This window comes from Morone saxatilis, unplaced genomic scaffold (genome assembly GCF_004916995.1).
Source record: "Morone saxatilis isolate NCDOM2014 unplaced genomic scaffold, NCSU_SB_2.0 Contig19, whole genome shotgun sequence".
Lineage (NCBI taxonomy): Eukaryota > Metazoa > Chordata > Actinopteri > Moronidae > Morone > Morone saxatilis.
In genome coordinates, this window is record NW_023339751.1 from 11,336,185 (window position 1) to 11,355,221 (window position 19,037).

Below are 19,037 nucleotides of genomic sequence, written 5' to 3' on the forward strand. Positions count from 1 at the left end.
GATATTATTGTTGTGCTGCAAGATGATGGGTAGTGTCTGTGCTTCATAAATGCCATCATTCATGGCCAGAATAGAACGCACACTGTTCAGCAAGTATTCCACCACAGCGATGTCCACTGCTATTGATACGAGTCTGGTGGCTCTGACTTCTGTTGATAGACTTTAAGATCTGTGTTTTTTGTTGTTTTTGCAACTGATAATTCATATATAACTATATTCATCTGCACACCCTCATTAATGCATACATAGTTAAAAAAGAGCATTTATTTAGCATGAAAAAATAAACATTTCCAAAGCAAACATTTACTTATTGATATGTTGTAGGTGGAGAAACAGCCACTCTTCCCTAAGGGACCACTAGAGGGTAATGTAGAGCCAACATAGAGCCTGTCAGAGGTTGATTGATTTATGTGCTCTTAGCTCTGTAAAATGATTTACACCAGAAAAGGAAGAGCTTTGTTCTGATTCAAAATTAACTTTGGGTGAGAAAAAAGTTCATGTCCACACTGGAGGCTAAAAAACTAGAATCTAGCATCTTTCTTTTTTATTTTCATGATTAAGAATTTTGAATTAGTTGTTGTTATAATTAATATGATTTTAAATCACTAGTAGTCTACTAGTAATATTATGGTACACAATAGAGGTGGCCACCCTCCTGCTCCTCCTGTCGTCTTCCACCAGTGAGAGCAGCATATTAAGTGAACATACTCTTGTTTTGCTGTGTGACCTTTGGACCTACATGCTGTCTTAAGGTGTCTTGTGAGTTCACAAAGCTGGCTTACCTGCGGTGACGTGACTGACAGAGTTTTGTAAATGAGATGATCTCTGGTTCTTGTATGAACTATGAAGTTTGCTCACCACCTGTCACCTGGCTGAGCCAATTATATCAAAGGGATGATCACTTATGGCAGTGACACGAGAATTCTTAAATATACATAATTATATAATAGTTATGTGACACACAGTGATGTACTATCACTGCAGAGAAACGCTTCAAATGTTTTCTTAGTAGCACAAAAGCTGATATTAAGTAAAAGTGTCATGTTAATCTCTATAATAAGACGCAGCAGGGAAGCAGTGATACCTTTTGCCTGCATGGGATCTTCTGTGGATATTCTCATATAACGCACCACAACATCTGTTAGCCATCCCAGCTCAGGGTCAAACAACATCCAAAACAGTCAAAGGTCAAAGGTTGAAACACATGACCATGTTTGCATACTCTAAACAGCCAGTAAACCTCAACAAGACAGACAGATGTGCACCTTTGTAAACTGCAGCTTACAAGAGGGGCATTTGATGTATTTTCTTGTTCATGTACTCTGTTATGTTAAAGCTGGTGTAGGGATACATACCTTGGTTAATTAAAAACAGCAATTCCAAATCAGTAACACAGGTCTCTTGTAAGCTTATTAGCGTTGAATAAAAGGTGATGTTTGGTCAGCCCTGGCCTCCTAAACCCCTCTTTAGCTGGATCTAAGTAGTGAAAAAAGTGTACACAGCATTGGTCTTGACTGGGTCCAGACCTTTGAATACGCCCACTCCACTGAGTTGACTGATTGCAGATGGAAATAGAGAGTAAGGATTTCATAATTCTGTCCTATAACTCTGCAAATGTTGGTCGGTCATTGAATCCATTAGGCTGCAAGTCACAGTAAAGTCTTTCTACTCAGTAATCAGTGTGCTGCAGCTGTTAGAAACTGACATTACATCCATGCTGCCTGAAATGAAGCAAAAAATGAAGCACAACATTTGTGTAATTGCAACTTCTGCAGATTTGCAGAATGGCTATAATGCACAAAACAAACATCATCTGAAAATAAACTTTATTGACATCCTTCATGTCTTACACATGACACTATTGCACATAAAATAATGTATTTAATGCTATACATGCATGGTAGAGTTAGATTTCTGAGATTCAAAGCTCTTATGTTAAAAAGCAAACAAACACTTCATCAGGAAAGAAAATACAATATTTTTTTCTGCTACGTGCTACCAATGTCACAAGCTCTGTTTTGAGATGGTTTGGGAAAATAAATCTTAACATTTTAGCTTCAATAAATCACAACATATAATACTGAATGTGTTGCTTCACAGTTAAACAATGTCATCTTTGACTCTGCATGCTGCAGTGTTTCCATATGACACCTTCCTGTGTCCTGTATGCCACATGTTTGCTGACTTATGAGGGCGGCAGTATTTTTACTTTATGTAAGCAGGAGACTTAGAAAGAAAAGCCGTGGGGCTCCAGTTGGCTTATAACCAAATCCAATTCAGTCAAATCTTCTTATATCTCTCACCCATTAGCTGGGGACATATGTTTTACATTTTGAAAGCATTACTTGCAATAAAAAAAGAAGCAGTAGTAATTGTATGTATTCATTTTTTTTCTCAACAAAATATTATTAAGCATTTTATTGTAGTATTTATATTCCTAATTTCTCATAAATAACAACTTCAACTGCATATTCTTATATTATATTCAGTATAAGTACTTATAATAAAACACCAATATGTACTCTTCTTAATGAATCAAATAATTATTTTAGTATATAAAAGAATAATGTTTAAGAACGTTTTTATAGTATCACATACAAACTGTATGCACTCTAGACTGCTGCTGATTAAAATAGTTTTCTGTATTACAGGACAGAAGAACTAAATATTATAGTTATAAAAATAATAATTGCTTCCCTCAACTGTGAACACATGCTCATGCACACACACTGTACAAATACACATCCAGTCAAACATTCATAGATGGTCCTGGAGGTCTAGCAGATAACACACGTCTTTGTCTTCCCGCCATCTTGAAACAACAAATGAGGAAGACAGTGAGAGCCAGGTGACAATGCAAATATGAGAACGAGCAGGAGGGAACCTGATTTCAAACATCTGCACTCACCTTGTGCATCTCCACCCTCCAACTTTTTCTTCTCGTCTTCGATGGCCTTCATCTTGGCCTCGTGGACATCTGCGAGGGCTCTCCACTCTCCCCTGTTGATATTCAGCCCATTGAACATTGGGGTGATCTCTGTGTGGAAGCGAGAAAACTCCTGCAAACATGCAGATACATGCGTAAGTGCAGATACAAACATACAGATATTAAAGAAAAGAGGTTGCATTAGAAAATGTATTGCCAATATAAATCATGTTTGTATCTATACGTTTTTGTATCTAGGTACCTTGTACACAAAGGAGCAGACAAAGTCAATGAAACCACACTGCATCTTAGGCAGCTCATCAGCATGGTTTCTGTCCATCATCGGCTAAAGAAAAAGAAACAGGTGATGATGATTATTGTTATGACTCGATGCATAACATATAAATAAACATAAAAAACAAAGTTTAAAGCTCTTACGATAGGCTGCTGATCAAGGACTGTCCTTTCGAGGTCTCCCTGCTCCCAAAACTCTGCTGCCACCATAAGAGCAACCTGGAACCACAAGAACCAATACAACAGTGAGCACAAATGGGTGAATGGTGATTTCTAATTAAGCCTGAATAAGGGAACAAACCTTGCTCTGAACCTCCCATGGCTTTGTTATAGCTGACAGGTCACAAGCTGTCATCATCATTGCCCTGCGGAAAATACGACACCATTGAATAACTTTTTTTTAAAGACAGCTAGGGGACATCTAGAGAAATGTTCACATAATACAATTATAAAAATGCCTATTTCACGTGATAAACTATGTATTTACATGATAATTTCCTTCCTGGTTGCATTGTTGGAGACGTAGTTGACCTTCTCTTTCTCCTCTGGAATCCCCTCCATAGATTCCACAATTTTTTGGAACATCGTCCTCTTCCTGAAAGATGAGAAGGCTGTTAGACCTTTTCAAAAGTCCTTACAATTCATTAATGGGCATTAAAAGTGTTAAATGCTGATGTTGAATGTGAGACAAACAGTTACTATATACTCAGAACAAAACTCCTGACACTCCTTACTTGAAGTAGAGGGCGAGATCAGTGGCAATTATGCAAACTTCAAACAGATGCTGCACTGTCTCAAACTGACGTTTCTGAAGGTTTTGGAAGATATTCAGGTTCTGTGAACAATAGCAGGAGAATGAGGTGAGACAGCAGCCAAGATTTCAAACCCAGCTGGTAACAGTACAGTATGAAAAACATTTGCAAATAGCCTTATATTTCTCAAACTATAACTATTGTTAAACACATAAATGTGAAAATAAGGACCCACCTCATCCTCCATCAGTGTCTTACTATACTCGAGATGATGCCGCTCCATAACCGAGGAGCTGTGCAGTTTTGCCAGTGGGGATAAACTCCTAAAGAGTCAACCAGAACCAGAACATATGAGTCAAATGTTTATTATGTCAGTTTCAATTTCTCACCATCAATTTGTCTTTGTCATCTGAAAACGATCCACAAAAAACATACTTTGTCTGGTAGAGATTATTGGTTCCTCTGTGGTCAATATCGTGGCAGAATGCAGCAGCAACCATGGCAAAGGCCTCAAGATCTGAGTAATACTTCTTCAGTTTACCTGTCTGTTGAGGTGCAAAAAGGACAGGCCTGTGTCATAATAAACATCAGAGCAAGCCATGTAAAAAAAAATATTAGTATGAGAAATCAGACTCACAAGCAGCAGAGAGAACATGGTTTGTCCGACATTGAAGCCGTGCCTCCAGTTGTGGTAGGTGATGTCACGATATCCCTTACGAACGGTGTACATCCATCGGGTCAGGATCTGCACGACAGAAAAACAAAGAAAACAGAGCTGCAATGAGACTTTGCAATTGCATTGCTTGTTAAAAAGTTTGAGTCAGAACTACAATGTCTTTTAAGTTTATATTGCAACTCAGATCAGCCAAGTCAGCCTTGCAAAATATACAAACAACAATAATAGCTTAATTCAGCGAGACCTCAGACAAAATATAATCTCTCTGCACTCAAAATGCACAAATATTGGTGTGTTGAGTGTTTCAGATGTGGTGTGCTGCCCCAAACAGGCAGGCAGGGGGGAGTGTGGTGAATACAGTATACTGTACCTCAGCTGGGACTTTAAACTTCTCTACCACCCCGAGCTCAAAGAAGCAGCGGATACCACACTTGATGAGTTCAAACTCTGACAAAGGAAAGTCGCTGAAGTGGAACTCGCGCAGCTCCACAGTCTTGGCCTCAGGGATGTTGGCTCTCTGCACATTGGAAACAGGGTGCAAACAGCTGGTATACCATCACAAACAAAACTGAGTTTATGAGAAACATTGTCGTATACATGTCTCAGTGCTTACCAACAGTTTGTACATCTCCTTCTGGTCACAGTCCTCTGGTCCTGAGCCAAACTTATCTCGAGTGTTCTGTGTGGAAATAAAAGCTTGATCTCTCAATCTGTTTTCAGTCAGCTTGAAGAAATATGAGTCTCCTGGGCAGCAGCTTACCAGAATAGTCTGCACGTCATTCGGTGTGGCCGTTGATTGATACATGAGCATTTCCTGGGCAATGTCTTTCCTCCACTCTGTCCTGTTCAGTTTGTCGTATGTGTCACTATTCAGAGTGGACCAGCCGAGGAACTGGGTTAGAGCCTAGTGACAAATACAAAACAACATTTACATACATTTAATTCTGTATATATTATATGATATTACCTAATTCTTCCATGCAAGCTATTAAGTTAAGTAAAATTAAAAAAAATATACCTGTAATTAACAAAAAGTTTGCCTATTTTAATATTTATAAGAATTTTATTTTAGATGTAGTTAAATACAATAATATAAATTACATTAACATTATGACTGTATTATAAAAGTATTTGTTTTTTTAATGTTGGTAAGGCTTAAACAGTAAAAACAGATTAAAAAGAAGAGCTTGACAGAGATATTTTCCCATACTTCTGTAATTTGTTCATCATTCTCGTCAAATGGTTTGCCGTCTTTTCTGTTGAAGAAAGTGGCAACACCAACAATTTCTTCCTTTTTGTTGACGATAGGGAGGGAGAGGACATTCTTAATCGTCCATCCAGTCTCATCCACAGCTTCTTTCTGTTAAACCAATCAAACAGAAAATCCAGATTGTTTTGGGTGATTTAAGTGAATGGCTGTGTTGTACAAAACAAGAGTGAATTAAATTGAATGCCAGTCATCAGTGAAGAGTGTCTAACTTGAAACGCAAAGTATTCGTCTGCTGCAGCATTCATCATGTTACAGATCTAGGAGAAGAAAATAAACGTCATTAGGTGTGTGTTATCAGCAGATCAATGACACTAATTATATAACTATTACAACTACAACTTACAAATCCATTCTCAGCCACGTATGCTGGGAGTCCGCTGACCAGAGCCCAGTGGTCAGCTGGAGGGCCGCTGTGAGTACAGAGAGGATGAGTAACTGCACGTCTTCTTATTAGACTACCAGTAAAAATATGCAAATACAGCTGTACAATCAGGCCAGATCCCGGAGCTACAGTCCATCGCAATACTTACGGGATAACTTTAATCTCCTCTTTGTCTTCCAGCAAGTAGTCAATAATCTTGTAGAAGTTGATTTCCTAAATGTTTTAAACATAAAAGAGTATATTTTAATATTTAGAAAATCTTGGTGGATGACAATGTTATAAACCCAGCATTGGACCTACTCTGCCATCAGGTGTCTTGGGGCCTTTGTATGGCTCCTGTTCTCCTAGTTTGATTGGCCATTCATCGAAGAATTCCTGGTGAAGAAAAGGCCCAAATCATGTTTCTATATACTGCATTGTTAATTAATAATAGCTGCAATGCACAGTCCTGCAGACATAATTGCAGTGAAAGTTTTTTTCCTGCCTTTCTTTAACACACCTTTTCTTTGGTCATGTCCAGGAGTCCCACAGAGTATCTCTCACACTTGATATACGTCCTCACGGTGTACAAGGCTTTGTGAAACTGCCTCTCAATATCTGTCAACTCTTCAAAAACTTTGCTGGCTGACCACAGCAACACCTATAGCAAGGAAAAGACTGCTTATAACTTTCATAGGAGCCTTTGATTCTTGTGCGATTGCATGAACCAGATATTTTTCATGTTTTTCTTGGATAATCCAGACCGGATAATTGGATTTATTACTATGTATTTTTACCTGGCTTCTCCTTGACTCTATATCCCACATGGAAGCAGTGTGGGTTAGAAGAACGACCACAGAAGCAAAGTTCACATATTTATTGAAGAGCTGTAATGAAAAAGCAAAGAATCATATCGCTTTATGAATCACATTCCCATGGTCCCTTTCAATAGTCTCCAATGGCAACAGATTACAGTCACTACCTCTGACAGATCTTTACTGGATGACCTCTGGAGTCACAAAGAGGCCATGAAACTAGACAAGAAAAAAAATGTCTGACCTTCTCCTACCCGGAAAGGATTATAAATTGAGCTTTCATAACGGTGACCCAGAGTACCAAGGCAAGCCTCCAAATATACAGGTCAGAGACAGGAAGCTGGTGGGCTAAAATAAGCCATTTTATTTGCAAGAAAAGACAAGGAAGTGACCCTCATACTGGATTTGTCTCTCTACGACAGCATACTTTCAGTTTTTCAGCCCAACTAAGTAAAGTCTGTTTGATTTTCTTTGTGAGTCATTCAAGCACACCAATAGTCAGTATAAACACCCTGTAATCAAATATGAACATCCAGTCCACTCACCTCCTGATCACTCTTTGAGAATTCATCAGCCCCTTGTTTGTTGAGTGCCATGATGACACCGATGGGTTCCTTTTCATTCATAATGGGAGCGGTAATCATGCATTTGGTGGTATATTTGCTCTGTTTATCCACAAAATCATTGAAATGTTTGTCCTGAAAGTAACAAGAATGGTTAAAGATTGTGTCATACACTGACCGTAACATGAATGTAAAATAGTTTTTCTTTTACAGATCTATTCATGCATGCATTATACTACTAAAAAGTTACAAATCATCATGAGAAAAGACACACTGAAGCACAAATGATAATTGATGTTAATTGACGTTACATGTTCTCTGTGCAGTCTTTCATGTTTAAATTGGAGCTGCATAGTTCCAGTGCTGTTGAACTGTGATAATAGGTAACTTTATCTATCCAGAGACAAGATTAATCTACTTTATGTGGATGTCTCATAAGTTATACAGCCTAGTTTGCTCCACAAAGCAAAATTAGTACAACCATGTTCTTTTGTCTATTCTATTCAGTCTCATTAGTTTATTTCTACATTTAAGGTTAAGTTAATATCTTTGTCATAAGCTCACCTTCTTAACATCGGGTATATTCTGAGCCTTCTTGGAGTGGGCCGTCCATCCAACAATTCCCATGTCGGTGGGAAAAACAATCTCTACATTAGGGTTCACTAGATTTTTATTAAATGGAGAATTGTGTGTCACATCGAAGAGGATGGTGGAGAGCTCGGGTACTCCATTACGAGCCCTGCAGCCAAAGTAGCTGCAGCGATCAGCTTGGATCAGCAGAGCAATTCTCTGCAGAATTTTATGCAGGGCTTTTTCCATCGGCTCGGTGTCCTGCATCTCCTTTACAAGCTCAAATATGAACTCAGCCTCCTGGAGGGCGGAAACATCCTTGTAAGAGGTTGGTTCTTTGAGCTTGACCTGGTTGTTGAAGGCAGCGGTGATCACTTCTGCCTTGACTTTCTTGTCATAGTACTCCTTAGCAAACTGTGGGTTGTTGTCAAGGAACTTCTCTACAGTGTCTTTGTCTGCCATGTTGTCCCGAGTTTGGATGACTGATCCCTTCTGTAGCTGCACAAAGATGCTCCTGTCAGACTGATGTAGCTGGATGGAGGAGAGAGCAGAGCAGTAAAGGTGGCCTGCAGAAGATGTTGCAGTGCAGACCCTACTGGGACATTTCCCAAACTCCTCTGTGGACACAGGACAGACGCTGCAGCGCCAACCTTCTCCCCAGTAACAGAAGGTAGTGAGTGGCTTACTGGGTAAGGGGATCCCACGGGGCTCTAATGACTGTGACGCAAGAGTCATAAAGCCCCTGAGCTTTCTTAACTTGTAAATCTAGTCACTTGTCATTTTAGTGGGACAAATCCCATCACAGGTAATAACTGCGTTATGGCACCTGCAGTATAACCTGCACTGTAGAAGAGGGCAGGGAAGATTGTAAATATTTCTGGTGGTTTCCTGAATGTATCTGATAACATACTGAGATCACTGGCTCATCTGTAAATACTCTGAGCATACGGTTTGGGAAATATTCAATATATTATTGAGTCATTTAAAAAAGTAGCAAATGTTATAATAACACCAGAAGAGCCGTTGACTTGAGAAAAATTGTGTTTAAGTGTTTTATGATGTCTGAGATGCTTTGTGTATGAGAGACAGTGATTAATGCAATGATATAGTGACACCTGGCAAAGCTGAAATAACTGAAACTAAAAAACCTGAAGTACTGACAGCCAGCAGTACTTTGGTCTAATTCATTTACAGGCACTACTCCAGAAAGAACAGAGTATTTATGTCATGGGCCACTTCTGTTAGATAGCAGCTACATTTAACCATTGACAGGATTAAGTGGGATCGTTAACTGCTGCTGAGTTTAATTACACTTGTTGGTAGGCAAACTGCCATTAGTCATTATGATGTGGTTTTGAGCATCACTAAAAAAATAATATAAAATAGCTGCTCCCAATTTTTTCCCACAATAATACTTAAAATGTTATTATATTAGTCAAATCATTCATTCATTTGCTGTCCTTTGTTCACCTGATATTCGTTTGACATTTTAAGAATCAAAACAATACTCAATATTGCAATTTTTATGGAACAATTATAAAATAACTATCGATTATTTCAACTAATAATAGGCATTTCAAGGTAAGATACATTTTTGTAGACAGAAAAGAAATCACTGAGAATCACAAAATGGCAAATATTTATTAAAATTAGAATTATCTTTACATTGTTTGCTCTTTCAGAGGTGTTTCAATCTTAAAATGAAAGAGAATGCACCATCTAAGGAGTGCAACAAGCAAATATTGTGTCTTACATTAAGGGTTAACTGTATGTTGTATATCAAGTTTCCCTTGAGCTCGACCACTGCCACCAGCTCCCTTTCTCATCGGTGCTATCTCAGAGGCGCAGCAGAGCCTGCACCAGCTGTTCTTGAACTGGCAGACAGAGTAGAGGATGGGATTGAGGGCTGAGTTGGCCAGTGTGAACGTTACCACCCAGAAGAACATGGTAGAAGAGACATCTAGGTGACCAATGAAGTTCCTGGCCAGGATAAGGAAGGTGATGATGAAAATTGGGCTCCACATGATTAAGAAAGAGAGCACAAGGACCAGAAGAGTTCGGAAGAGCTTCATATCCTGGCGGGACACATGGTACTTGAGGGACTCTCCAACTGGTGGCTGGCCATGTCGCGATCGGAGCCTCCGCCTACAACTTTTAGCGATCTGTGAAACAAATAAAACACTAATACTCAACACTGACATTATGTACTTTGTGACATTATATGATGCGGACAAACGAGATACAATGAAACCATATATGTAACCTGATTGATCTGCATATGGATTTACACACAGAGCAAGGTGTCCTTTATGTTTGTCTCCGATGTGTCTCAAACATCCATGAAGTTTTCCAAGAGCTAAAACCAATGTGTGGCTTCTCAGAATCAATTTCCACTATCTATATCACTTTAATGTCCACACTGGTAGAACTGGTTGTCCAATGTAATATTGACAGTTGATAGTGCACAGCTCTGTACTCACACACCAAAACCAATTTTCAGCTCCAGTAATTAACAAAACACACACATCTCTGTTCCCTCAAGGACAGAGAAATGACTAATAATCACAGATGGTACAAATGTCAATGTATCTGTAAATTACGGGGCATGAGTTGGCATTAATGGATGTTTTAGCTTTTTTTTCCATTTTAAAGGATATGGTGATATTCTATTTTCTTTGTATTGTCAACAAATCCCATGAAAACAACCAACAATTATTGTTTTGCCTGTGGATCTAAAGCCTGTTGTGGCTTGTTCCTCTTTGACATATTGTGGTCCAAAAACTATTGAAAACACATCATCAGTGAGCCAGATCATTGCATCTTGGCCTTTTTATGCCTTTATTNNNNTGAAGATCGACAGGAAAGGGGGGCAGACAAAGAGGCGATGACACGCAGCAAAGGACCGCAGGTCGGTTTCGAACCCAGGCCGCTGCAGCAACTCCATATATAGGTCGCCAGCTTTACCGACTGAGCTAACCGGGCGCCCCTGATTGACATCTTTATTACCATAAAAATGGGCACTGTAGTTTACTGTCTGTCTCACAGCAGTAAATACTCCCTAGAGGACCAAATGTGTATTAATCCATGGCTGTTAAAAAACTCTCTTCTCCTAATAATTTAGGGTAATAAGTTATATTTATGGCCATTTTTCTGGCCAAGAACCGCAGACAGGCTAGGAAAGTGGTTAAGTATAAACAGATGGACTAAAGCAATGTTAGCCTTGGTCCTCCTATGGGATTTTGTCTGGGACTTAAAATACTTTATTAGTGTTGCTGGGATCCCCATATCCTTAACAAACTCTCTGTGTTTTAAACAGTCGCTTCCTTAACTTTCTGACTGCATAATAAACCCACCTGTAATATTTTGCTGTAACTGAACACAATTATTAATCCTGGGAGAAGGAAGCACAGGGCAGTGAAGGCTACATTCCACACAATCTCTCCAGTTGCGTCAGGCCACTTGAGAGTACAAATGTGTACACGTTCCTGTTGAAAACACACAAAAACAAACAGATACAACTACATTAATGGCAGGGACACTAAGCTTTCCTTTAACATAACAATCCATCCATACCTGCTGAGGGAAATCCACTTCCATTACAGTGAAGAACAGGCTGAGGGGTATGCAGGTCAGTGCAGAAAAGGCCCAGATGAAAAAGAGGGTGGCCGTCACCATCCTGGGGTTTAAAGTGGGCACGGTCTGCAGCCGAAGGATAGCCTGGACCCTCTCCACACTGATGGAGGCCAGCGTTGTGATGGTGACACAGCCACTCATACAGATGACATACAGCACAGTGCGACAGGCCGTGTACCCCAGCGTCCAGGAAACAGTCCAGCGCACTGCCACAATCAGTGGGATCATGCTGACAAACAGCAGGTCAGCCACAAACAGGTTGAGGGTCAGGATAGTCTTGTTGGCCAGCAGTCTGCGTTCCCATGTTTCCTGGGCTGCAGCTCCTGCATTTGCTGCCACGGAGACCAGGAAGACAGCAGTCATAACCAGGGTCTCGACAATAGTGGCAGCAAAATGATCTGAGTGGTGCAGCTCAGAGAAGAAGGAAAAATAAGAGAAGTTTCTTGAGTGGAGTAAGTGAATGTGAGAGTTTTTATCCATATAGGCTGAAAAAGGTGCTCTAGATCCGAGATACTTACTGAGCTGATAATGCATAAAGTGATAGCAGAGAGAGGGAGGAGGAGGAGGAGGAGGAGGTGGAGGAGGGATGGAGGGTGGTGACTAGCATTCATGATGCCACTTGCTCCACCTGCTACAGGAAGGGGAGTCAAACATTACAAGATGTTATTTGTGATTTTGTCTGCCACTGTTCTACTGTTTTGTTTAAATGAAGCCATTTTAATCTGTACTAATTGTTGGTCCCATCCCTGACAGACTTTACTCTACTCCCTTCCCATATCTACCACCTTGTCCTTCAACCCTTCGCTTTCCACACTGACCTTCCTACACTCTATCAGCACATTCAACAGATTATTTAGTTACAACTCTTACATTTATCTGACAATGTTCTGTATTTTTTATGCCATATAAATGGACTATAAAGGGAGCTGGGAGGTACAACTGAGTGAGATACAACTCTTCTTTGTTTGGGAAGGGAGAGGGAAGGTAGGGAGGGGTTCCATTTTGTGTAGCGTGCTACAACAACATGTTCTAAATAAATAACAAAATGTTCTAAATACATTTGGACTTATTGTCCTGTTTATTGTTTCCTTATTAAGTTTATACTGTTAGATAAACCCAGAACACTCGTACAAAAAAAACCTTATTCACTTTGCAAATCCCCACTGGCTGCATCTGGCAGTTGTGGTAGCGCTGGCGCTTCATTGTCGGTTTCCAGGCGGAGATCTGCACTCCACTGAATGCTCTCTTCTAGTTGTTGACTGGGATTGACACGACTACCCCGTGGGTTAATCTAAAGTTCTAATCTTCAATCAATGCAACTCTTAAACAGTACTACTGTGTAAATCGTAAATTAGCTTTTGAGATCTAATTAGTCTGACACCACTTTTATTTACACTGTGAATTAGATTACCAGGTTTACATCCTGGTCATCTACAACAGTGGTGATACACTCACTGATCAGTGGCTGAAAATAGTCTTTTCATCTGCATCTTAGAAACCCTACAGGGATAGGTTTAACAATGTTTATGAAATATTTGTTTCACAAATAAACTAATACACATCCTCCTTTCTCTAAAAGTATTTCTGCCCTGTCTGGTGTTGATAATCTACAAGTCCACAAGAGAAACACCCTGCTTCTCAGACAGTCTGAGCTCATATTCCAACTTTCAATGAAGATGCTTCCATATGAAAAGCACCTGAAAGGCAGAGCAAGTTAGGAGGCTTCTAAATCATATTAACATCTATTTCTGAAGATGTTAGCCTAAGTTGCAGCCGAAGGATAGCCTGGACCCTCTCCACACTCAGTGTCATGTTCTCTTTCAAAGTCCTCGGACTCTCCATATTGTTGGCAATACTAATCCACTTCCTTAAATAGCACAGGAAAGGGATTAACTCACACAAGCTGTTTTGAGCCATTCATCTGGTTTGAACAGTGTGCGACCTGGGAAGGGTCAGTGACCTATGGCAGCATGATTTGGCAAAGTATCACACAAATGAGTTGGTCATAAGCCAACGTTTTGAGCAAATTGGAATTTTGACCCTCTGCGCTAGATTAAAATTCATGTTCAAGTCAGTCGGTAGAATTTATCCTGGAGAGACCTTGAATATGTATACAAATTTCAAGGCAATCCATCCAATATTTAAGATATTTCAATCAAAACTGGGATTGTGAACTTTATGGTGGCGCTACAAGAGAAAGTCAGTGAAATATAGTGGCTAAAAATCTGCGATCTTCTCATAGAGTAAGGGAGCATTTAAGAGCTAATCGAAGCTTTGTGGGTTTAAATACTCAGAAGCACAACCTCGCCAACTTAACACTGTAGTTTATTAAGATTAACTGTACCACAGGTTACACAGTGAAGGTAAAATCCACATTACAGAAGATACAGAACTGAAGAAGTTCTCGCCTCAGGTCAGTCTACACAGATTTCTAGGTGGTTCAGTAGTTCTCTGTAGTGACTGACAGGATACTCGGCCTGGCAGCTGGGACACTCCAGGAAGCTTTCATTCAGCAAGCTGCTGTGAGGGGAGGATATCCGGATTTGTCCGGAGGGCAAGGAGGGTGGGTGTGCCATCTCAAATGAGCTGTGACTCTGCTGGTCTCTCTAATAGAAATAATGCAGTCATCCATCAGTTATAGTTAAAAAGACTGATAAAGGAGATCAAATCAGCTTTTAAAGTAGTTGCATCATTTTTGACCAACAAAACCTAAAGCTGCACTAATCAATATTTTGTAATATTAACAATAGATCAGATTACAATGTGTAATGTCCAAGGGTTCACTCATAGTGATACAGACACAGAAAATTATTATCTAAGTGCAATTGATCTGTGCTCAATGGAGCCTCCCTGGCCTGCAACTTACTCTTATCAACTAAGTGCCCAGGGCCAAAAGGGAGGTCAATATTGGACTTACATTTTCAGGTGAGCAGAGACATGACTTCAAATAAATGCTAATGTTGTACATGTGTATATGTGTACATATGTTTTTGTTCACCATAAAACTTTATACGATATATAATATGTCGATGCTGTGTTTTTAGGTTGTTAATTAATGCAGCTTTAAGGGTCGTCCTTTGCACTGTTCATGCCAACCTTTGACTTTTTTATCACATGGCGTTTAGTTTTTTGCAGCATCTTCAGAACTCTGACCATTTGCTCCTTTAAATATGAACAATCCTGCCTCTCATCCTCCAGGTCTTGTGAAGAAATCTTGATCTAAAATTTAAAAAGTTTGCATTACAATGGAGAATATAATATAGTATAGGTGTGGGAATAATATTTTCCACATTAAAAGAATTAGCTTGTTTGTGTGAGAGGACTGATGTTTCGCTTAATAAAGAAAGCAAGGAGGTCAAAGGTCACGAGTTTTCAAGCAAGTGGGATAAGGGACCAAAACTGAAATGACTGATAAAAAGTGCCGTCATACCTGTCGTTCCAGGTCAGCAATCTTTTCCTGGTCTGCATGGTGATTATTTAACATAAACTTCTGACAGATATTCGCCTGGGAAGGGAATTTTAAAAAAAATTATTTTATTTTATCTTGACTATCTTTAATTTTTCGATTTACTGGATGAATTGTTCAATGAAGACGTACCTGCAGCTCAACGTTAGCTGACCTGCGCTTCTCCTCATCCAGTTTGTGCAGAAGCTCTTCGGTCTCATACCTATGTCTTTGCTCGTCATCCTCAGAGCAACGTTCTTCCTGTGCACTTTTTCTGCTCATTCTTTCAGCCTGCAGCTGTAGCTTGAGCTCCTCCACTTCACTCTCCTTGTCCTCCCACCTACACATAAACTGGTCTGTCACATAGCTGCCTACCATTACCACCTGCCTATGGTCCTGCTCAAAGGTGGAGACCATAATATTTATTCTCTTAGCAACAGACGTACCTGTTTTGGGCTATTATCAGGTTCTGCTGGGTCATGTCGACATGCTCCCTGAGCACCTCCAGCTCGTCTTTGGCTTTCTGTAGGAATCCCTCATAGTGCTCCTGCATCTGGCTTATCTGCTCCTTCACTGTAATGATAGAAGTAGTAAGAAATAGTAAAAAGTAGTTAAAAAGAGGAGGAAATTACACAATGACATACACAATCAAAGATGTTAGATACAACCTTTTTGACAGTGCATTGCAAACCGCAGATTCTGTAATTGTGGGCTACTTCAGGGAAATCTTGATATCTTAAAAACTTGTTGTGACAGTCTGTTGCCCCTTGTTGCCCCAGTTGTGAATGCCCACTGCCCACTGTCCCTCTGGCTCACCATCTGAATGGTCCTCATTGTGCTGCTGTGAGCGGGCCTGATTGGCTTCGTTCAGCTGCGTCTCCAGCCATAACATTCTGGCCAGAATTGCCCTCACATAGGCCTCTCTCTGCTGGTCATATTCCAGCCACTGCTTGTTCTTCTCCAAGGCCTCGGGGGGGTTGAATAAAAGAATGAGAAGCACATAACAGAGAAAGACAGAAAGAGAGTTGTGCCACGGGGATGGCTCTAAGACAAAAACACTCAGAAAGACATGTATATTGCACACGGGCACACGTCCTTGCTTAGAAACAAACTCACACACAGACTTCAAGTTAAAAACACAAAAAGGTTGATGAGGGAAAAATGCAAACAGAAGAGTGCTTTTCCAGCTGTGTGGCAACCACACAGCACTTACATCACAGAGGTGGTTTTGGAGCTCTACTACGTTGTCGGTCGAAGACAGTTCGTCTGAAGTGGAGTCCTATTTGACAACAGGAGCACACAGCACAGCCTTACACATACAGTGTGTGAATGAACAACCGACTTTATCCAACTGCTTTAATAAAAGAGACTGTGACAAAGCCCAAAACACAAGCACAGAAGGATTAAGTGCATCAAATCCTCAAATGTTATGACCTCTACAATATCCAGAATGTCACTGTGATGGTATGCTCCTCACGAGGGAGTGGGGTTTTTTTTGAGGGTTTTTTTTTAATAGTTACTCATCTTAATGAAAGACTGACACTTTAAAACAAATGCTGCCATCTAGTGGCCTTAAACGATTGGCTTTGTAAATCAAACTTCCTAAGCAGCAACACAACCACAGGCCTTTTTTGATATATCACAGTAGGAAAAGCACAGGTGTAAATAATTATAATAATGATGGCTGAATTCCATTTATTTGCATGCTGGCTCACTGTCACGACTTAATGAGACACTGAGAAGTACAGATTTTCCATAACTAAAAACATACTGTTATGGAGCCGTATCAAGAGAAAGGTCTCCTGCTTATAAAGGCAATTGAGCAGTGCTCTACCTTCTTCCCTGCAACTTTGTTCTCGAGATATTGACACCTAGTTGAGACGCTCACAAGCTTGTTCTTGACTTCTTCCATCTCTCTGCAGTAACTGGACATGCTTCTCTTTCTCCTCATACTCACTACGTCCGACAGCTTCCCTTCTTTCTTACTCAGCTGCTCTGGCGGCGAAGCGATCTGCTCGTCTTCGCCCGTCAGCTGCTGACTACTCTCCAGCCTAACAGTTTCAAGAGAGAGGAATCTCTGCAAAAAGACATCGAGAAAAACGTTGTTTCACTAATGCTCAGCTACTGTAAAACGAGACCCTGAATAAAGAAATAAACATAAACATCACAGCTCTTGCTCTCATCATTAGGTGGAGTTAGCAACACAGTATGAGCAGTAGTTGTCTAGTGTACCTCTACGAGCTTATTATGTTCTGAATGTTGACGAGACAACTCAACCAGGGTCTTCTTCAGATAGGCATTCTCCTTCTTCAGACTGCTCACAATCATGCGCAGCTCTGAGTTGGGCTTTTTCCAGAGGAATCCCTTATTTTTGGAGGACGCCATCTCAATCACCTACTGACAAATATCACAAGAGTTTAACACAAAAATAAAACATTTAAGGATAAAGACTAATTTCAAAAACAAACATTAAGTTTATTTTCGTCATGGGGAAAACTGAACTGAACCCAAGCTCGTTTTCTAAGCAATTCAGAAGAGAAAGAATCTTTTACAAATATATTTACAATCTAACGTTACTGCAGTTCAAATCAAGGCCAAAATACGCCTCTGAAATTGAATTGAGTTAGTTATTTCAAAACATGTTGACCACAACCAGCTGTTGAATTATGTAATACAGCTAAACCTTACAACCAAGGTAATAACATCCTTTTATACTGGGTTTTATGTGCTTATCCTGGTAGGGATTGTTAACCGATGTGTACAACCTAATTTCCAATTAAGGTAAGGCAGGTGGGATCTATCCCAGTCCAACATACTGAGGAGTCTCAGGGAGGTCAGCGTGTCCCACTATATCAAAGGAACCAAAGAAGTCAGGGCACAATCACAGAGTACAGCTGGAGCACATAAGGTAACTGCAGTGTCTGCCATGGTACAGACAAATACAGGCCACATTAATACAACAGGATGTGTGATTTGTTTATCTGAAGATGATCTGAAGGTTGCTGACCCCTGAACTCAGCTAATAAGTACTTTAATATTATTTAACATCTGTTTTTATAACGTTATTCTTGGCCACTAACATTGACAAATAACATTAGCTGAGTTAACTATAGGTAATTACTCTAACGTTTAACTGGCTGGAATAAAAACTTCATAAAAATAAAAATAGTAGCATTAGTGTTAGCGAGCATAACGTGCTAATTAACTAGCTAAGTTAAGTTGCAACGTTTCTGCAACTTAAAGTTAGTGAAACTTGAGTTTCCACGCCGTAACACACGCTGTTTATCCACTGTAGTAACATTATGTCACATTTTATATATTTATGTATTACCTTGGGAGGCAGACAGGTCTTTGGATTGATGTGTCCCTTCAATACCCGCCTAAACTCCTCCGTTCAACCAGGCACCCGCAGTAACGCGCGAAAATTTTGGAGAAAAAAACAATTATGTTGCTCCTGGAGAAACTTTTTAGTGACTTAATGATATGTATAAACTTTAACTGTGTTTATTTATTATCAAAGTGTGTTGCTAAGGCTTCGCTGCTTCATTGGAAACCACACTGTAGGCTCGGTTGACATCATAGAAAGTAACCATGACTCCATTACACCGCTGGGGGGCGCTGCAGTACCAGAGAGGAAGGCAGGACTGGACTGACACTGCTGGGGTTGCTGCTGCATAGTGGACGACTCTGCACAGTGATGTCGGGCAAAATTGAGATTTTAAATTTTGAATA

At 40.0% G+C, this 19,037-nt stretch overlaps 3 protein-coding genes across 6 annotated transcripts; all 3 read right to left on the minus strand.

Annotated features, from left to right (window-relative positions):
* Window positions 1–1,819: 1,819 nt before the first annotated feature.
* On the minus strand, window positions 1,820–8,884 carry LOC118329297 (cone cGMP-specific 3',5'-cyclic phosphodiesterase subunit alpha'-like). The gene is made up of 22 exons (XM_035663395.1): window positions 8,222–8,884; window positions 7,640–7,792; window positions 7,077–7,166; window positions 6,800–6,940; window positions 6,601–6,675; window positions 6,449–6,513; window positions 6,262–6,328; window positions 6,128–6,175; window positions 5,859–6,008; window positions 5,409–5,552; window positions 5,262–5,327; window positions 5,019–5,165; window positions 4,610–4,717; window positions 4,408–4,517; window positions 4,208–4,295; window positions 3,955–4,055; window positions 3,708–3,815; window positions 3,522–3,585; window positions 3,365–3,439; window positions 3,189–3,272; window positions 2,909–3,059; window positions 1,820–2,812 (listed from the first exon to the last, which is right to left on the minus strand). Exons 1-22 carry the CDS (start codon window positions 8,687–8,689, stop codon window positions 2,778–2,780), a joined length of 2,538 nt encoding a protein of 845 aa, XP_035519288.1. The 5' UTR covers window positions 8,690–8,884; the 3' UTR covers window positions 1,820–2,777.
* A 965-nt stretch (window positions 8,885–9,849) lies between these two features.
* Window positions 9,850–14,025, minus strand: LOC118329299 (free fatty acid receptor 4-like). Its single transcript, XM_035663400.1, has 3 exons — window positions 11,801–14,025; window positions 11,581–11,712; window positions 9,850–10,389 (listed from the first exon to the last, which is right to left on the minus strand). The coding sequence occupies exons 1-3, from the start codon at window positions 12,392–12,394 to the stop codon at window positions 9,982–9,984; spliced, it is 1,134 nt and encodes a 377-aa protein (XP_035519293.1). The 5' UTR covers window positions 12,395–14,025; the 3' UTR covers window positions 9,850–9,981.
* A 142-nt stretch (window positions 14,026–14,167) lies between these two features.
* LOC118329298 (centrosomal protein of 55 kDa-like) lies at window positions 14,168–18,948 on the minus strand. 4 transcript variants are annotated; one of them, XM_035663397.1, is made up of 10 exons: window positions 18,637–18,944; window positions 17,538–17,699; window positions 17,140–17,382; window positions 16,519–16,584; window positions 16,122–16,272; window positions 15,752–15,878; window positions 15,459–15,645; window positions 15,291–15,365; window positions 14,957–15,079; window positions 14,168–14,466 (listed from the first exon to the last, which is right to left on the minus strand). In XM_035663397.1, the coding sequence occupies exons 2-10, from the start codon at window positions 17,688–17,690 to the stop codon at window positions 14,275–14,277; spliced, it is 1,317 nt and encodes a 438-aa protein (XP_035519290.1). In that variant the 5' UTR covers window positions 17,691–17,699; window positions 18,637–18,944; the 3' UTR covers window positions 14,168–14,274. The 4 variants fall into 4 exon arrangements, with proteins under 4 accessions (XP_035519290.1, XP_035519289.1, XP_035519291.1 ...); XM_035663396.1 differs by having other exon boundaries at window positions 17,538–17,702; XM_035663398.1 differs by having other exon boundaries at window positions 17,263–17,382; window positions 17,538–17,702; window positions 18,637–18,942.
* Window positions 18,949–19,037: the final 89 nt, after the last annotated feature.